The sequence below is a fragment of the Oryx dammah genome, unplaced genomic scaffold, assembly GCF_014754425.2.
Source record: "Oryx dammah isolate SB20612 unplaced genomic scaffold, SCBI_Odam_1.1 HiC_scaffold_13, whole genome shotgun sequence".
NCBI lineage: Eukaryota > Metazoa > Chordata > Mammalia > Artiodactyla > Bovidae > Oryx > Oryx dammah.
Window position 1 is genome coordinate 15,829,345 of NW_024070197.1, and position 12,811 is coordinate 15,842,155.

Genomic DNA, 12,811 nt, shown 5'->3' on the forward strand with positions numbered 1-12,811 from the left:
ACCCGCACCCCCTCTTTGCAGCCATGCCATGCCCCCCCAACAGCCACTACGAGGTCTGCGCAGACACCTGCTCCCTGGGCTGCTCGGCACTCAGCGCCCCCCCACAGTGCCCAGAGAGCTGCGCCGAGGGTTGCCAGTGTAACTCCGGCTTCCTCAGTGACGGCCAAGGCTGCGTGCCCATCCAGGAGTGCGGCTGCTACCACAACGGCATCTACTATGAGGTAGGGATCCCGCCGTCCCAGGCAGAACGGGGGCTGCATGCTGGACCCCCCTCCCACAGCCTGTCCATTTGGCCTCCTGAACGTCTCTCCCATCTGTTCCTCTTCCCCTCGCCATGGCCCCACTGTGGTCCAGTTTGTCCACTTTTGCTCTCTCTGGTCTACCATCCCCACAGTAGCAAGTAAGACCTTTCTAAATATGACCACAGGTCCCACAACTTGAGGTCTTCCCATTTGGCGCCAGTGGTAAAGAACCCACCTGCCAATGCAGGAGACATAAGAGATGTAGGTTTGATCCCTGGGTCGAGAAGATCGCCTGGAGGAGGGCATGGCAACCCACTCCAGTATTCTTGCCTGGAGAATCCCCACGGACAGAGGAGCCTGGAGGGCTACAGTCCATGGGGTCACAAAGAGTCGGACACGACTGAAGCGACTTGGCAGACATGCATACACCCACAACTTGAAACCCTCCCCTGGCTCCTCAGGTCAAGTTTTGGCTTTGTTCCCAGGTGTAGATTTCGACTTTGTTATACCAGAGGCTGACTCCCTCTGTGTCCCTCTCCCATGCTCAGAGTTACTGCTTTTCCTGTGAACGTGTGTTATGTAAAGTCTGTCTCCCTTAAAGGTCTGAGAGCTCTGTCAGGGCAAGAACCCTCTCTGTTTTCCTCCTCATACGAATAATAATAGTACTACAGCAAACAGGTAGATGGTGCTTGCTGTGTGCCAGTCACGGCTTTAAGTACTGTGTAAACAATACACGTGTGTGTGCTAAGTCACTCCATTCGTGTCCAACTCTTTGCGACCCTATGGACTGTAGCTGACCAGGCTTCTCTGTCCATGGGATTCTCTAGGCGAGAATGTTCGAGTGGGTTGCCATTTCCTTGTCCAGGGGATCTTCCCGACCCAAGGACAGACCTCGCAGCTTTTGCATCTCCTGCATTGGCATGCAGGTTCTTTACCACTAGCGCCACCTGGGAAGCCCACAGTATACGTGCATTTTATTTATTCATCTGGAATACATATATTACAATGTTATATATAAACCTTTTACTATTTCATAATGGTAAAAGTCAAGGGGTCAGTATAATAAATCTCCCTGTACCCATCACTTGGTTTCAAAAATAATCAACATTTTCCCAGTCTTGTTTCATCACTGTTTCCTCTCCAGTCTGGATATTTAAAGAAAATCCCTTTTCATTTCATCTGTACTTTATATGTATTATTAACTCAGTTATGCTTTAACAAGGCTTCCCTGGTGGTGCAAAGGTAAAGAACCCGCCTGCCAATGCAGGAGATGTGGGTTCGATTCCTGGGTTGGGAAGATCCCCTGGAGGAGGAAATGCCTACCAACTCCAGTATTCTCACCTGGGGAAAATTCAGTAGACAGAGGAGCCTGGAAGGCTGCAGTCCATCGGGCTGCAAAAGAGTCAGATATGACTTAGCGACTAAACGACAACAGCAACATACTTTAATAAGTTGGTGCTATTATCTGCAACTTACAGGTGAGAAAACTCAGGCATGACAAAGCTCAATTTGTGCAGAGTAATGTAACTTGGAAATAACAGAAACCAGCTTCAGACCCAGGCAATCAGCTCCAGATCCTATGTTCTTAATTCCCACGTTACACCATTTCTCTCATAGAGCAGACAGTTAGTGGATATTTCAGAATAAATGAATGAGTAAATGAATGAAAGAAAATGAATTGGACCCCAAGGCCATGCTGTGCTTTAGTTTCACAGATAAGGGGCCACCCAGCCGGAAGATGTCCCTTTTACATCCTCCGGACCGCCTATGCCTAGAGCACTGCAGTTTCCAGAGTCAGCCCAGCCCTGACAGCCATATCTTCTGTCCCCACAGCCCGAGAAGGTGGTACTCACTGACAACTGCCAGCAGCAGTGCGTGTGCCAGCCCGGAAAAGGCCTGGTGTGCCAGAACCACAGCTGCAATGCCGGGCAGGTTTGCCAGCCCTCGGGAGGTGTCCTGAGCTGCGTCACCAAAGGTGCTGGGTTGGGGCCAGGGAGGGTGCAGCGATGGGGACAGAGGACAGGGAGCTGAGGGTGGTGTCACCCAGATCTTCATGGTGGCAGGCACAGAGGACTAACAACTGGAGTCTCAGACCTGGAGACCCGTAGGCTAGGATTTCCGGGGCCGGGGCAGCAGCCCTCCAGGCCGGGAGGCAGGGACTCTTATGGTAGAAAGCAGGCAGTGGGAACCCTCAGGAATAGGTTTCCCCAGGCAGATGGCAGAGACTCTGCGTAAGGCAGAGAACAGAATACTTCTTCTCTAAAGGGCCCCAGGTAAATATTTAAACCTGCAGGCCATATGGTCTCTGTCCCTACTACTCAGCTCTCCCTTTGCAGCACGCAATCAGCTGTAGACCATGTAAGCGAAGGGGTGTGACTCCAGTGAAATTTTATTTGCAGAAATAGGCAGCTGGCAGTGCAGTTTGCTGGTCACTGGTATGCGGGATTAGGCTCAGGGTTTCAGTCACCATCCCCAAGGGGCAGGGGAGACCGGGACCCACAGGGACAGAAAGCAGAGTCCTGGTGCTTCCTTAGTGGTCCCGTGGTTAAGTCTTCGCCTTCCAGGGCAGTGGGTGTGCGCTCGATCCCTGGCCGGGGAACTAAGATCCCACATGCCTCTGGACCAAAAACACAGGAAAACAGAAGCAATAGTGTAACAAATAAAGACTTTTTTAAAAAATGGTCCACATCAAAAATATCTTAAAGAAAGAAAGAAAGCAGAGTCCTGAGATCTCAGGCAGAGACCTCCCGAAGGCCAGGGTCTTGAATACACAAGTGGAGGTTCAGGATTTATGGAGATACACCCTCAGACAGTGACACCTCTCAGGATTAAGTCTGAGACACAAAGCCACCCCCCAGAACTGATTTCTTGGGTGAAGGGCAGAGAAAATTCCCTTATTCCTGAGGATAAAGGGATGTACCTCTAGGACTGACTAAGATATCGGGGCTCATGGGCAGGATAACAGGGACTGCCAGGGAGCCTGTTATCTTGGTCTGAGTCCAAAAGGAGACAGAAACCACACATGCTAGGTCGCTTCAGTCGTGTCCGACTCTGTGCGACCCTATGGACCAGGCTCCTCTCTCAATGGGATTTTCCAGCAAGAATACTGGAGTGGGTTGCATTGCCCCAGTGCAAGTCTCCTGCATTGGCAGGGGGATTCTTTACCACTAGCACCACCTGGGAAGCCACACAGGAGCTTAAATAGGGAAAGTTTAACAGAATTCCTTGCTTGTAATAGAGATTGACTACTAAGGGATTAAAAAGAACGCTAATGAACACAAGAAGAGTAGATGTAGAGAGCAGCCCCTGCCCCAAAGGTTACAGCAGAGCACTGAAGGAAGGGAGGAATTGGGAAGACGGCCCCCACATCAAGGCTGGGAGGCAGATCTTACTGGAGGGTGGCAGACAGGTTATGCAGGCTGGAGCTGGCAGGCGGGAAAACCCTCACTGGGGTGCTGGCAAACTCACTGGGAAGCCACCTGCTGGGGTGCACAGGGAAACCAGCAGGGGCCTCACTAAGCAGGCGTCCCACAAACTGCTGGTGCCACTTGCCACCAGGAGCCCAAGAGAGCAAAGCCCACTAGAAGGAGAAGCCACCCCTTCCTCCTGCTGTGACCCTCTAGCTCCCTCTACTGACAAAGCCCAACTCCACTGGAGGATTTGGAGCTAAGAAGCAGTCAACTGCAAACGAGCACACAGGGAGAGAGGTTTTAAGGCTGGGGTCTTGGGCCTAGAGGCTTCCCTAGTGGCTCAGTGGTAAAGAACCCATCAGTCAATGAAGGAGATGTGGGTTCTATCCCTGGGTTGAGAAGATCCCCTGGGGAAGGAAATGGCAACCCACTCCAGTATTTTTGCCTGGGAAATCTCATGGACAGGCGAGCCTGGTGGGTTACAGTCCATGGGGTAGCAAAAGAGTTGGATACAACTTAGCAACTAAACAACAATTAACAACTTGGGCATAGGGATTCCAAAAACTGGGCTCACTGATTCAGTGGCCCTAGGAAGGGAGTTCTGGACAAAGACACCCTTGGAGGCAGGGCCTGAGAAATGAGATCTCCCAAGACCAGGGTGTTAGGCACAGCAATCCCAGGGAGATGGAGTCTGGAACAGAGGGCTCGCCAGGCTATGAGACTTAGAAAAGGGGGCCCTGGGGTCAGGCTCTCAAATGGTGGGACCTCTGAGGATAGTTTCCCACCAGAAAGTTCATGCAGTAAATTGGTCTTGGGCACAGAGACCACCAGGACCTGGGTCTCAGATGTGGTGGCCTCCAGGAGGCTGGGAGTCCAGGTGTGAGGGAACCTGGGTGCCAGGAACCTGGGACACAGAGGACCCTTGGCTGTAGGGTGTCCTTAGGGATGCCCGCAGGGCTGGGACAGGGACCAGGGACCCCTGTGGTCTCAGACCTCAGTCCTCTGGGGCTGAGATCTTAATAAGCAAGGGGACCCCAGAGCCTGGGTCACAGAGGTAGGGACTAGAACCTGTGTCTTGGCTGCAAGGACCTTGGGGCCCGAGTCTCAGAAGTGGGACCTTTGACAGGGTCTTGGACACAGTTTCAGACATGGGAGCGGGGGCACCCTGGGCCTGGTCTCAGAAATGGCAGACTGGGGGCCAGCCTCTCAAATGGAAGGACCCTGGAACCTGGTCTTCCCCGCCCCCGCACCCCAGAAGCCCTCAGAGCCGGTGTCCTGGCTGATTCTGGGAAGAAACTGGCTTTCCGCCTGTCAGCCCCTCAAGGTCCTCTCTCCTATGCCCCCAGACCCGTGCCACAGTGTGACGTGTCGGCCACAGGAGACGTGCCAGAATAAGAATGGCCAGGGCGTGTGCGTGCCCAACTACCAGGCCACATGCTGGCTGTGGGGCGACCCACACTACCACTCCTTCGACGGCTGGAACTTTGACTTCCAGGGCACCTGTAACTATGTGCTGGCATCAACCCACTGCCCAGGGAGCAATGCCCAGGGCCTGACACCCTTCACTGTCACCACCAAGAACGAGAACCGGGGCAACCCCTCTGTGTCCTATGTGAGGCTGGTCACCGTGACCACCCTCAACACAAACATCTCCATCCACAAAGGCGAGATCGGCAAAGTCCGGGTAAGGCTGGTCCCGAGTCCCCAGGTAGGGTGGGAAGGGTCCTGCTGGTCATAGATGGGAAGCTCAGGGCTCTCTCTCTTCACTTAGTCCTGAAACAAAATAGCAAGAGAAATGATAATTACGTCATCCCACTATTGGGAATTAAATGAGTCTAGCCCTTCATTAAGGGCTTTAATGCAGGACTTCAGAATTTGCCTTTTTAGACATCTGGGTTTGAATCCACCCTCTCCTTATGAGATGTGTGATATTGGACAAACGACTTGACTTGGTGGGCCTCAGTTTCCTCATCTGTGAAATGGGGATCATAGCAGGCACTGCCCCACAGTGAGGTGATGCATGTAAAGTGCTCAGCTGAGGGTCTGACCCAGGTAAGCACCCTTGATTGTTTGTGAGGAAACAAATGAGAGGCCCCAAGCCTCGGACATGGAGAGAAATTCAAGGAGATCCAGAGAGAGCGAGATGGGCTGCCCTTTCTTCCCAGAATAATGGAGATGCAGATTAATGGCAGCTCACAGGAAGAGAATGATTTATGGAACAGAGTAGGCACTCAATAAACGATGGTGAGTGGCAGCGATGGCCAGGCACACAGAGATGCACAGGAAATAAGGAGGGAGGGAGGGAGTAGGTGAGAAAGACCCAGAGAAAGACCAGAGAGATGGACCCAGAGAGAGAAAGTGACACACACACACACACAGATGCAGAGAGAGAGAATGCACAAGTCAGAGAGACACGGAGAAAGGAAGAGGACCCAGAGAAAGAGAAAGAGAGACAGAGTGAGAGAAACTCAGAGAGAGAGACCAGAGAGCGCAGTAGGTCCAGATGAAGAAAGAGAAAGGGAGGGAAGAAGGGAGGGAGATGGAGATCAAAAGAGAAACCCAGAAAAAGCCACAGGGTGGGCTTTCATTCTCCAGGGCCTGGACTAGAGCAAATGTCCACAGTGTTTGTCAAATGACTCTGTGAGCAGCAGTCATAAGGAAGGCCTTGGTAGCTCCCAGCCACGGCGGGACGAGTAAGGGAGGCAGGGGGCCAGATCTGGGCCTCCGCATCGCCAGTGACCTGGTTTGCCTCCCGCCCTCCTCTCCTCCCAGGTGAACGGTGTGCTGAGGGCACTGCCTGTCTCTCTGGCCGGCGGGCGGCTTTCAGTGACCCACGGTGCATCCAAAGCGGTGCTGGCCACTGACTTCGGGCTGCAGGTCACCTATGACTGGGACTGGCGAGTGGAGGTGACGCTGCCCAGCAGCTACCACGGCGCCGTGTGTGGGCTCTGCGGGAACATGGACCGCAACCCGAGCAACGACCAAACCTTCCCCAACGGCACCCTGGCTCCCTCCATACCCATCTGGGGCGGCAGCTGGCGGGTTCCAGGCTGGGACCCACTGTGCTGGGATGAATGTCAGGGGTCCTGCCCGACCTGCGCTGAGGACCGATTGGAGGAGTACGGGGGCCCCGGATTCTGCGGACCCCTGGCCCCTGGCTCCGGAGGCCCCTTCGCCGCCTGCCATGACCATGTAGCCCCCGATAGCTTCTTCAAGGGCTGCGTTCTGGATGTCTGCCTGGGCGGTGGGGCCAAGGACATACTTTGCCAGGCTCTGGCTGCCTACGCTGCTGCCTGCCAGGCTGCTGGGATCGTCATTAAGGACTGGAGGACAGAGGCCGGCTGTGGTGAGCGCTGGGGGAACAGAGCAGGAGCTGCTGCCCGGGGTCCCGCCTCTTTGGAGCTGGTTTGATTTCATTCCAGTCCTTTGGGGTCTGTTTGTTTCTCTTTGTTTTGCTGTGTCTGTTTTTGTCTCTCGGTCTCTTGGCCCTCGTCTCTGTGTCTGCCTTTGGTTGTCGGTTTATCCTCTTCTCTCTCCCCGTCCCTGGGTCTTCCATTGTCTCTTATTCTGTCCCTCTTGGTCTCTCTCTGGCTCATCCCGCCCTATCCTCAGACCCCACCTCCTGAAACCGTTCTCTCTCCTTCTCTTCATCCACCCACAGAGCTCCCCTGCCCGGAGAACAGCCACTACGAGCTCTGTGGCCCACCCTGCCCAGCCAGCTGCCCATCTCCCGCGCCCCCCACCAGCCCTGCCATATGTGAGGGCCCCTGCGTGGAGGGCTGCCAGTGCGACTCAGGCTTCGTGTTGAGTGCCGACCGCTGTGTCTCCCTGGAAGGTGGCTGCGGCTGCTGGGCCAACGGCACCTACCATGAGGCCGGCAGCGAGTTCTGGGCTGATGCCACCTGTTCCCAGAGGTGCCAGTGCGGGCCCGGAGGTGGCTCGCTTGTCTGCAAGCCTGCCAGCTGCGGGCTAGGTGAAGAGTGTGCCCTGCTGCCCTCAGGCCAGCACGGCTGCCAACCTGTCAGCACAGCCGAGTGTCAGGCCTGGGGTGACCCCCATTACATTACCCTGGATGGGCACCGATTTGACTTCCAAGGCGCCTGCGAGTACCTGCTGAGTGCGCCCTGCCATGACCCACCCGAGGGGGCTGAGAACTTCACCGTCACGGTAGCCAACGAGCACCGGGGCAGCCAGGCCGTCAGTTACACCCGCACTGTGACCCTGCACATCTACGGCCACAGCTTCACCCTCAGTGCCGGCTGGCCTCGGCAGCTGCAGGTGAGCGGTCTGTGGACCAGCACGTGCCAGCCCTGGGGTTGCCTGGGATAGTTAGGGGTCTGCCAATTCCCTGACTGCCTTTCACAGGCTAAGGGGGCAGATGGAGGGGTTCACAGTAGGGGGCTTGGAACAGCGGCTTCCCCATGTCTAAGCCTTAGTTTACTCCTCTGTGAAGTGGGGCTAAGAAATGTATCTGCTTCAGAGGGTAGTGTGAGGAGCCAATGATATCCTGTCTATAAAAAAAAATTTTTTTTTAGTTCAGTCATGTCCATCTCTTTGCGACTCCACGGACGGTAGCCCACCAGGCTCCTCTGTCCATGGGATTCTCCAGGCAAGAATACTGGAGTGGGTTGCGATTCCCTTCTCCAGGGAATCTTCCCCACTCAGGAATCGAACCCGGTTCTCCTGCATGCAGGTGGATTCTTTACCACTGAGCCACCGGGGAAGCCCTCATTATTACTACTACAACTATTAACTATTACAAGGAGGGGAAGGTGACGCGCACCAGGTGTCTCCGCCCCCGCCCCCAGGAGATAGTGGAGTCAAGATTCTAACCGGTGCCTCCGACGTTCAGTAACCCCCACTCCCCCCCCCGCCCCTGCAGGTGGACGGCAAGCTGGTGGCCCTGCCCTTCCAGCTGGACTCCCGCGTGCACGCCTACTTGAGCGGTGCCGACGTGGTGGTGACCACCGCCTCCGGGATCTCGCTGGCTTTCGACGGAGACAGCAACGTGCGCCTGCGCGTGCCGGCCGCGTACGCGGGCGCCCTCTGTGGCCTGTGCGGGAACTACAACAAGAACCCCAACGACGACCTGAACGCGGTGGAGGGGAAGCCCGACCGCTGGCAAGTGGGCGGCGCCGCGGGCTGCGGAGAGTGCGTGCCTGGGCCGTGCCCCACACCCTGCACGCCCGAGCAGCAGGAGCCCTTCGGCGGCCCCGACGCCTGCGGCGTGATCTCGTCCCCCGAAGGCCCGCTGGCTCCCTGCCACAGCCTCATTCCGCCCGAGCAGTACTTCCAGGCCTGCTTGCTGGACGCCTGCCAGGCTCAGGGCCATCCAGGAGGCCTCTGCCCGGCCGTGGCCGCCTATGTGGCAGCCTGCCAGGCCGCTGGGGCTCAGCTCGGCGAGTGGAGGCGGCCGGACTTCTGTCGTGAGTAGTGATCCATGCATGGGACACATAGTGGGGTCTCTCCTCCTACCCTTTTCGCTGGGCTCTGAGACAAGAGCCTTCTCCGTAGGGCTTAGGCACCATCCCGCCTTCCCTTAACCTATGAAAGAAATACCTTGGCTTCACACACTGGAATATACCCAGCGACATACTGCAATGGGAGAGGTGCATACACGTGGTTAGAAACCCTGGGTCCAGTTGTTGTTCAGTCCCTAAACTGTGTCTGATTCTTTGTGACCCCATGGACTACAGCGCACCAGGCTTCCCTGTCCTCTATCTCTCAGAATTTGCTCAAACTCATGTCTGTTTAGTCGCTGATGCCATCCAGCCATCTTGTCTTCTGTCATCCCCTCCTCCTCCTGCCTTCAGTCTTTCCCAGCATCAGGGTCTTTTCTAGTGAGTTGGCTCTTCACATCAGGTGGCCAAAGTTTTGGAGCTTCCACTTCAGCATTAGTCCTTCAAATGGATATTCAGGGTTGATTTCCTTTAGGGTTGACTGGCTTGATCTCTTTGCTGTCCATGGGACTCTCAAGAGTCTTCTCCTGCACCACAGTTTGAAAGCATCAGTTTATTGGTGCTCAGCCTTCTTTATGGTCCAACTCTCACATCTGTACATGACTACTGGAAAAACCTAAGCTCTGACTAGATGGACCTTTGTCAGCAAAGAGATGTCCATGTCCAGTCCAGTACACTGTCAGGATTCATGCACTCAGATAGACTGAGGTGCCTGATCACCCCAGTAGATTCTCTCAGTTACTGCTGGTCAGAGAGCCCTAGAGAGCTACACCTGGTCAGATGCCTCTGTTGTTGTTGTTGTTTAGCTGCTCAGTTGTGTCTGACTCTTTGCAACCCATGGATTATAGCTCTTCAGGCTCCTCTGTCCATGGAATTCTCCAGGCAGTACTGGAGTGGTTTGGTATGTCCTTCTCCAAAGGATCTTCCCAACCCAGGGATGGATCCCAGGTCTCCTGCATTCACAGGCAGATTCTTTATGCTGAGCCACTAGGGAAGCTCCAGATGCCTCTAGACTGTTTTGGTTGTTTTTATTTTTTTAAACAGGGTAATGCACAGGGTCAGATAGATTTCGTCTCATAACCTCAGACAGGGCCTCCTCTGGTTAGAGACACTTGGTCACATTTACACAGAGACACATAGGCAGATATACCTATCTGGTAGAATCAGGGTGGAATCAGGACCCTGACCTAGCCACAGGAAGATACATACAGGTTCATGGTCTGAGAATCCTGGGCAGTTCCCCTCAGGCAGATCTCCTGATCATATTTATGCTGTCGGCTTCGCCCAATGATACACATATGGTCAGAGTCACACATTGACAGACCCTGTCAGAGAGACTGTGAGAGGCTTCCAGATCAGACATCCACAGGCAGGCATACTTGGATGATTCATACCCCAAGATGCAACTGGCCCCGCACCCCAGCAAGATTCATACCCTGAGTTACTCATGGTCGGTTCTAATCCTGCACATCTTGGTCAGATATATGAGGTTGGTCAGATATATGAGGTTGGAGTCACCCAGTCAGACTGACTTGATCTTTAGAAACACTGGAGCAGGTTGACATGCAGCCTGGCTGGAGAGACCTGCTTCCTAGATCCCCACACTGAATGCCCCATTGGCTGTGCTGGGTCAGACGCCCCACTCAGATCCCTGGACAGATTCGCTCATGAGATATCCCAGGCAAAACACACAGAGTCACCCCAGCAGCTTCTCCCGCTCTGTGCCTCCCTGGCGTCCCCCTCCCTCACGCCCTGCCTCCTTCCCTCTTGTCCCCGCAGCCTTCCAGTGCCCTGCCTACAGCCACTACCAGCTCTGCGGTGACTCCTGCCCTGTGAGCTGCCCCAGCCTCTCAGCGCCCGAGGGCTGCGAGTCCACCTGCCGTGAGGGCTGCGTCTGCGACGCCGGCTTCGTGCTCAGTGGAGACACCTGCGTGCCTGTGGGCCAGTGCGGCTGCCTCCATGAGGGCCGCTACTACCCGCTGGGCGAGACCTTCTACCCGGGCCCCGAGTGTGGGCGGCGCTGCCAGTGTGGGCGCGGCGGCCAAGTCAGCTGCCAGGAGGGCGAGACCTGCAGGCCCTACGAGGAGTGCCGGGTACAAGACGGTGTCCAGGCCTGCCGCCCCACCGGCTGTGGCCGCTGCCTGGCCAGTGGGGGCGTCCACTACATTACCCTGGATGGGCGCGCCTATGACCTGCACGGCTCCTGCTCCTATATCCTGGCCCACGTCTGCCACCCACAGCCTGGGGACGAGGACTTCACGATTGTGCTTGAGAAGAACGCGGCTGGAGATCCGCAACGTGTGGTGGTTACGGTGGCCGGCCAGGTGGTGACCCTGGCTCAAGGGCCGCAGGTAAGTGGACCCGGCCCTGCCCTGGGGGGGTCTGAGGAGGAGAGGGCGTAACCTAGGGATTTTGAGAGCTATATGAACCCGGTGCAAGGGGACTAAGGAGGACATAGGTCTGTCCTGGGGGCCTGAAGGAGACACGGCCCCAGCCTTGGGGACTGAGGAGACATTGTCAGCCTGGGGTCTCCGAAGGAAACATACTCTGCCCTGGGAAGTCTCTGGGGGACATGGCCTCACCCCAGTGGAACTGAGAGAGAGAGAGAGTCTGTGGCCTGGGAGTCCAAGGAGGACTGTGCTTCTCTGAGTCCCTGACCCACCTGGCCCTTCCATCCAGGTCACTGTGGATGGTGAGGCTGTAGCCCTGCCCGTGGCTGTGGGTCACGTGCGGGTGACGGCCGAGGGCCGGAACATGGTTCTGCAGACGACCAAGGACCTGCGGCTTCTCTTTGATGGCGACGCCCACATCCTCATATCCATCCCTTCCCCCTTCCGTGACCGGCTCTGCGGCCTCTGCGGCAACTTCAATGGCAACTGGAATGATGACTTTGTCCTGCCCAGTGGCGCCACGGCCCCCAGCGTGGATGCCTTTGGAGCCGCGTGGCAGGCACCTGGCTCCTCCCAGGGCTGCAGCGAGGGCTGTGGACCCCAAGGCTGCCCTGTGTGCTCAGCAGAGCAGACGGCACCATACGAGAGCCTCGAGGCCTGCGGGCAGCTCAAGGACACCAAAGGCCCCTTCTCAGCCTGCCACGCGGCGCTGAGCCCCTCTGAGTACTTCCGCCAGTGCGTGTATGACCTCTGTGCCCAGAAGGGCAACGTCACTTACCTCTGCCGCAGCCTGGCAGCCTATACAGCGGCCTGCCAGGCGGCCGGCATGGCCGTGAAGCCCTGGAGGACGGACAGCTTCTGCCGTGAGTGTCTGGGGACCCCTGGGAGGACTCCAGCTCGGGCTCGGTGCCCCCTGTCCTGTCTGCATCTCAGGGGCAGGGCCCCAGTTCCTCCCTTAGCACACCCTGCTCCTGACTTTGCTCCTGCCTGGCTGACTGGCCCTTCTCAGACTCCTTTCAGAGGCCTACTCTCCTGAAACCTTCTCTTACAGTTCTCAGGGCCCTTCCTGGACATCTTTTGTGGTGACCTGGGAGTGTGGGTCGGGCAGGTCAGGAGGTCACACAGTAAAATGAGTCTCACCCCGGCCCCCGCCCCCCACCAGCCCCTGCCCCACCCCCGCCAGGATGGGACCATCACCCCTTAGATCCTTCAGGACAAGACTGCAGCCCCCTCAGACCCCTAGCCCAAGACTGTACCTCTTAGCTAACCTCCAGTCAGGGCCTATCTGTTTCCTTCAAACCCCCAGGACA

General features: G+C 56.2%; 1 protein-coding gene across 2 annotated transcripts in view; it reads left to right on the forward strand.

Moving 5' to 3' along the window:
• Nucleotides 1–12,811, forward strand: part of LOC120872360 (Fc fragment of IgG binding protein) — a 41,804-nt gene that overhangs the window by 20,392 nt on the left and 8,601 nt on the right. For both annotated transcript variants that reach the window (XM_040252641.1, XM_040252642.1), the window contains 8 exons: nt 22–221; nt 2,076–2,217; nt 4,999–5,336; nt 6,425–6,998; nt 7,314–7,930; nt 8,535–9,078; nt 10,891–11,462; nt 11,791–12,364. In XM_040252641.1, the coding sequence (XP_040108575.1) occupies nt 22–221; nt 2,076–2,217; nt 4,999–5,336; nt 6,425–6,998; nt 7,314–7,930; nt 8,535–9,078; nt 10,891–11,462; nt 11,791–12,364 (3,561 nt within the window). The remainder of the gene's footprint in view (nt 1–21; nt 222–2,075; nt 2,218–4,998; nt 5,337–6,424; nt 6,999–7,313; nt 7,931–8,534; nt 9,079–10,890; nt 11,463–11,790; nt 12,365–12,811) is intronic.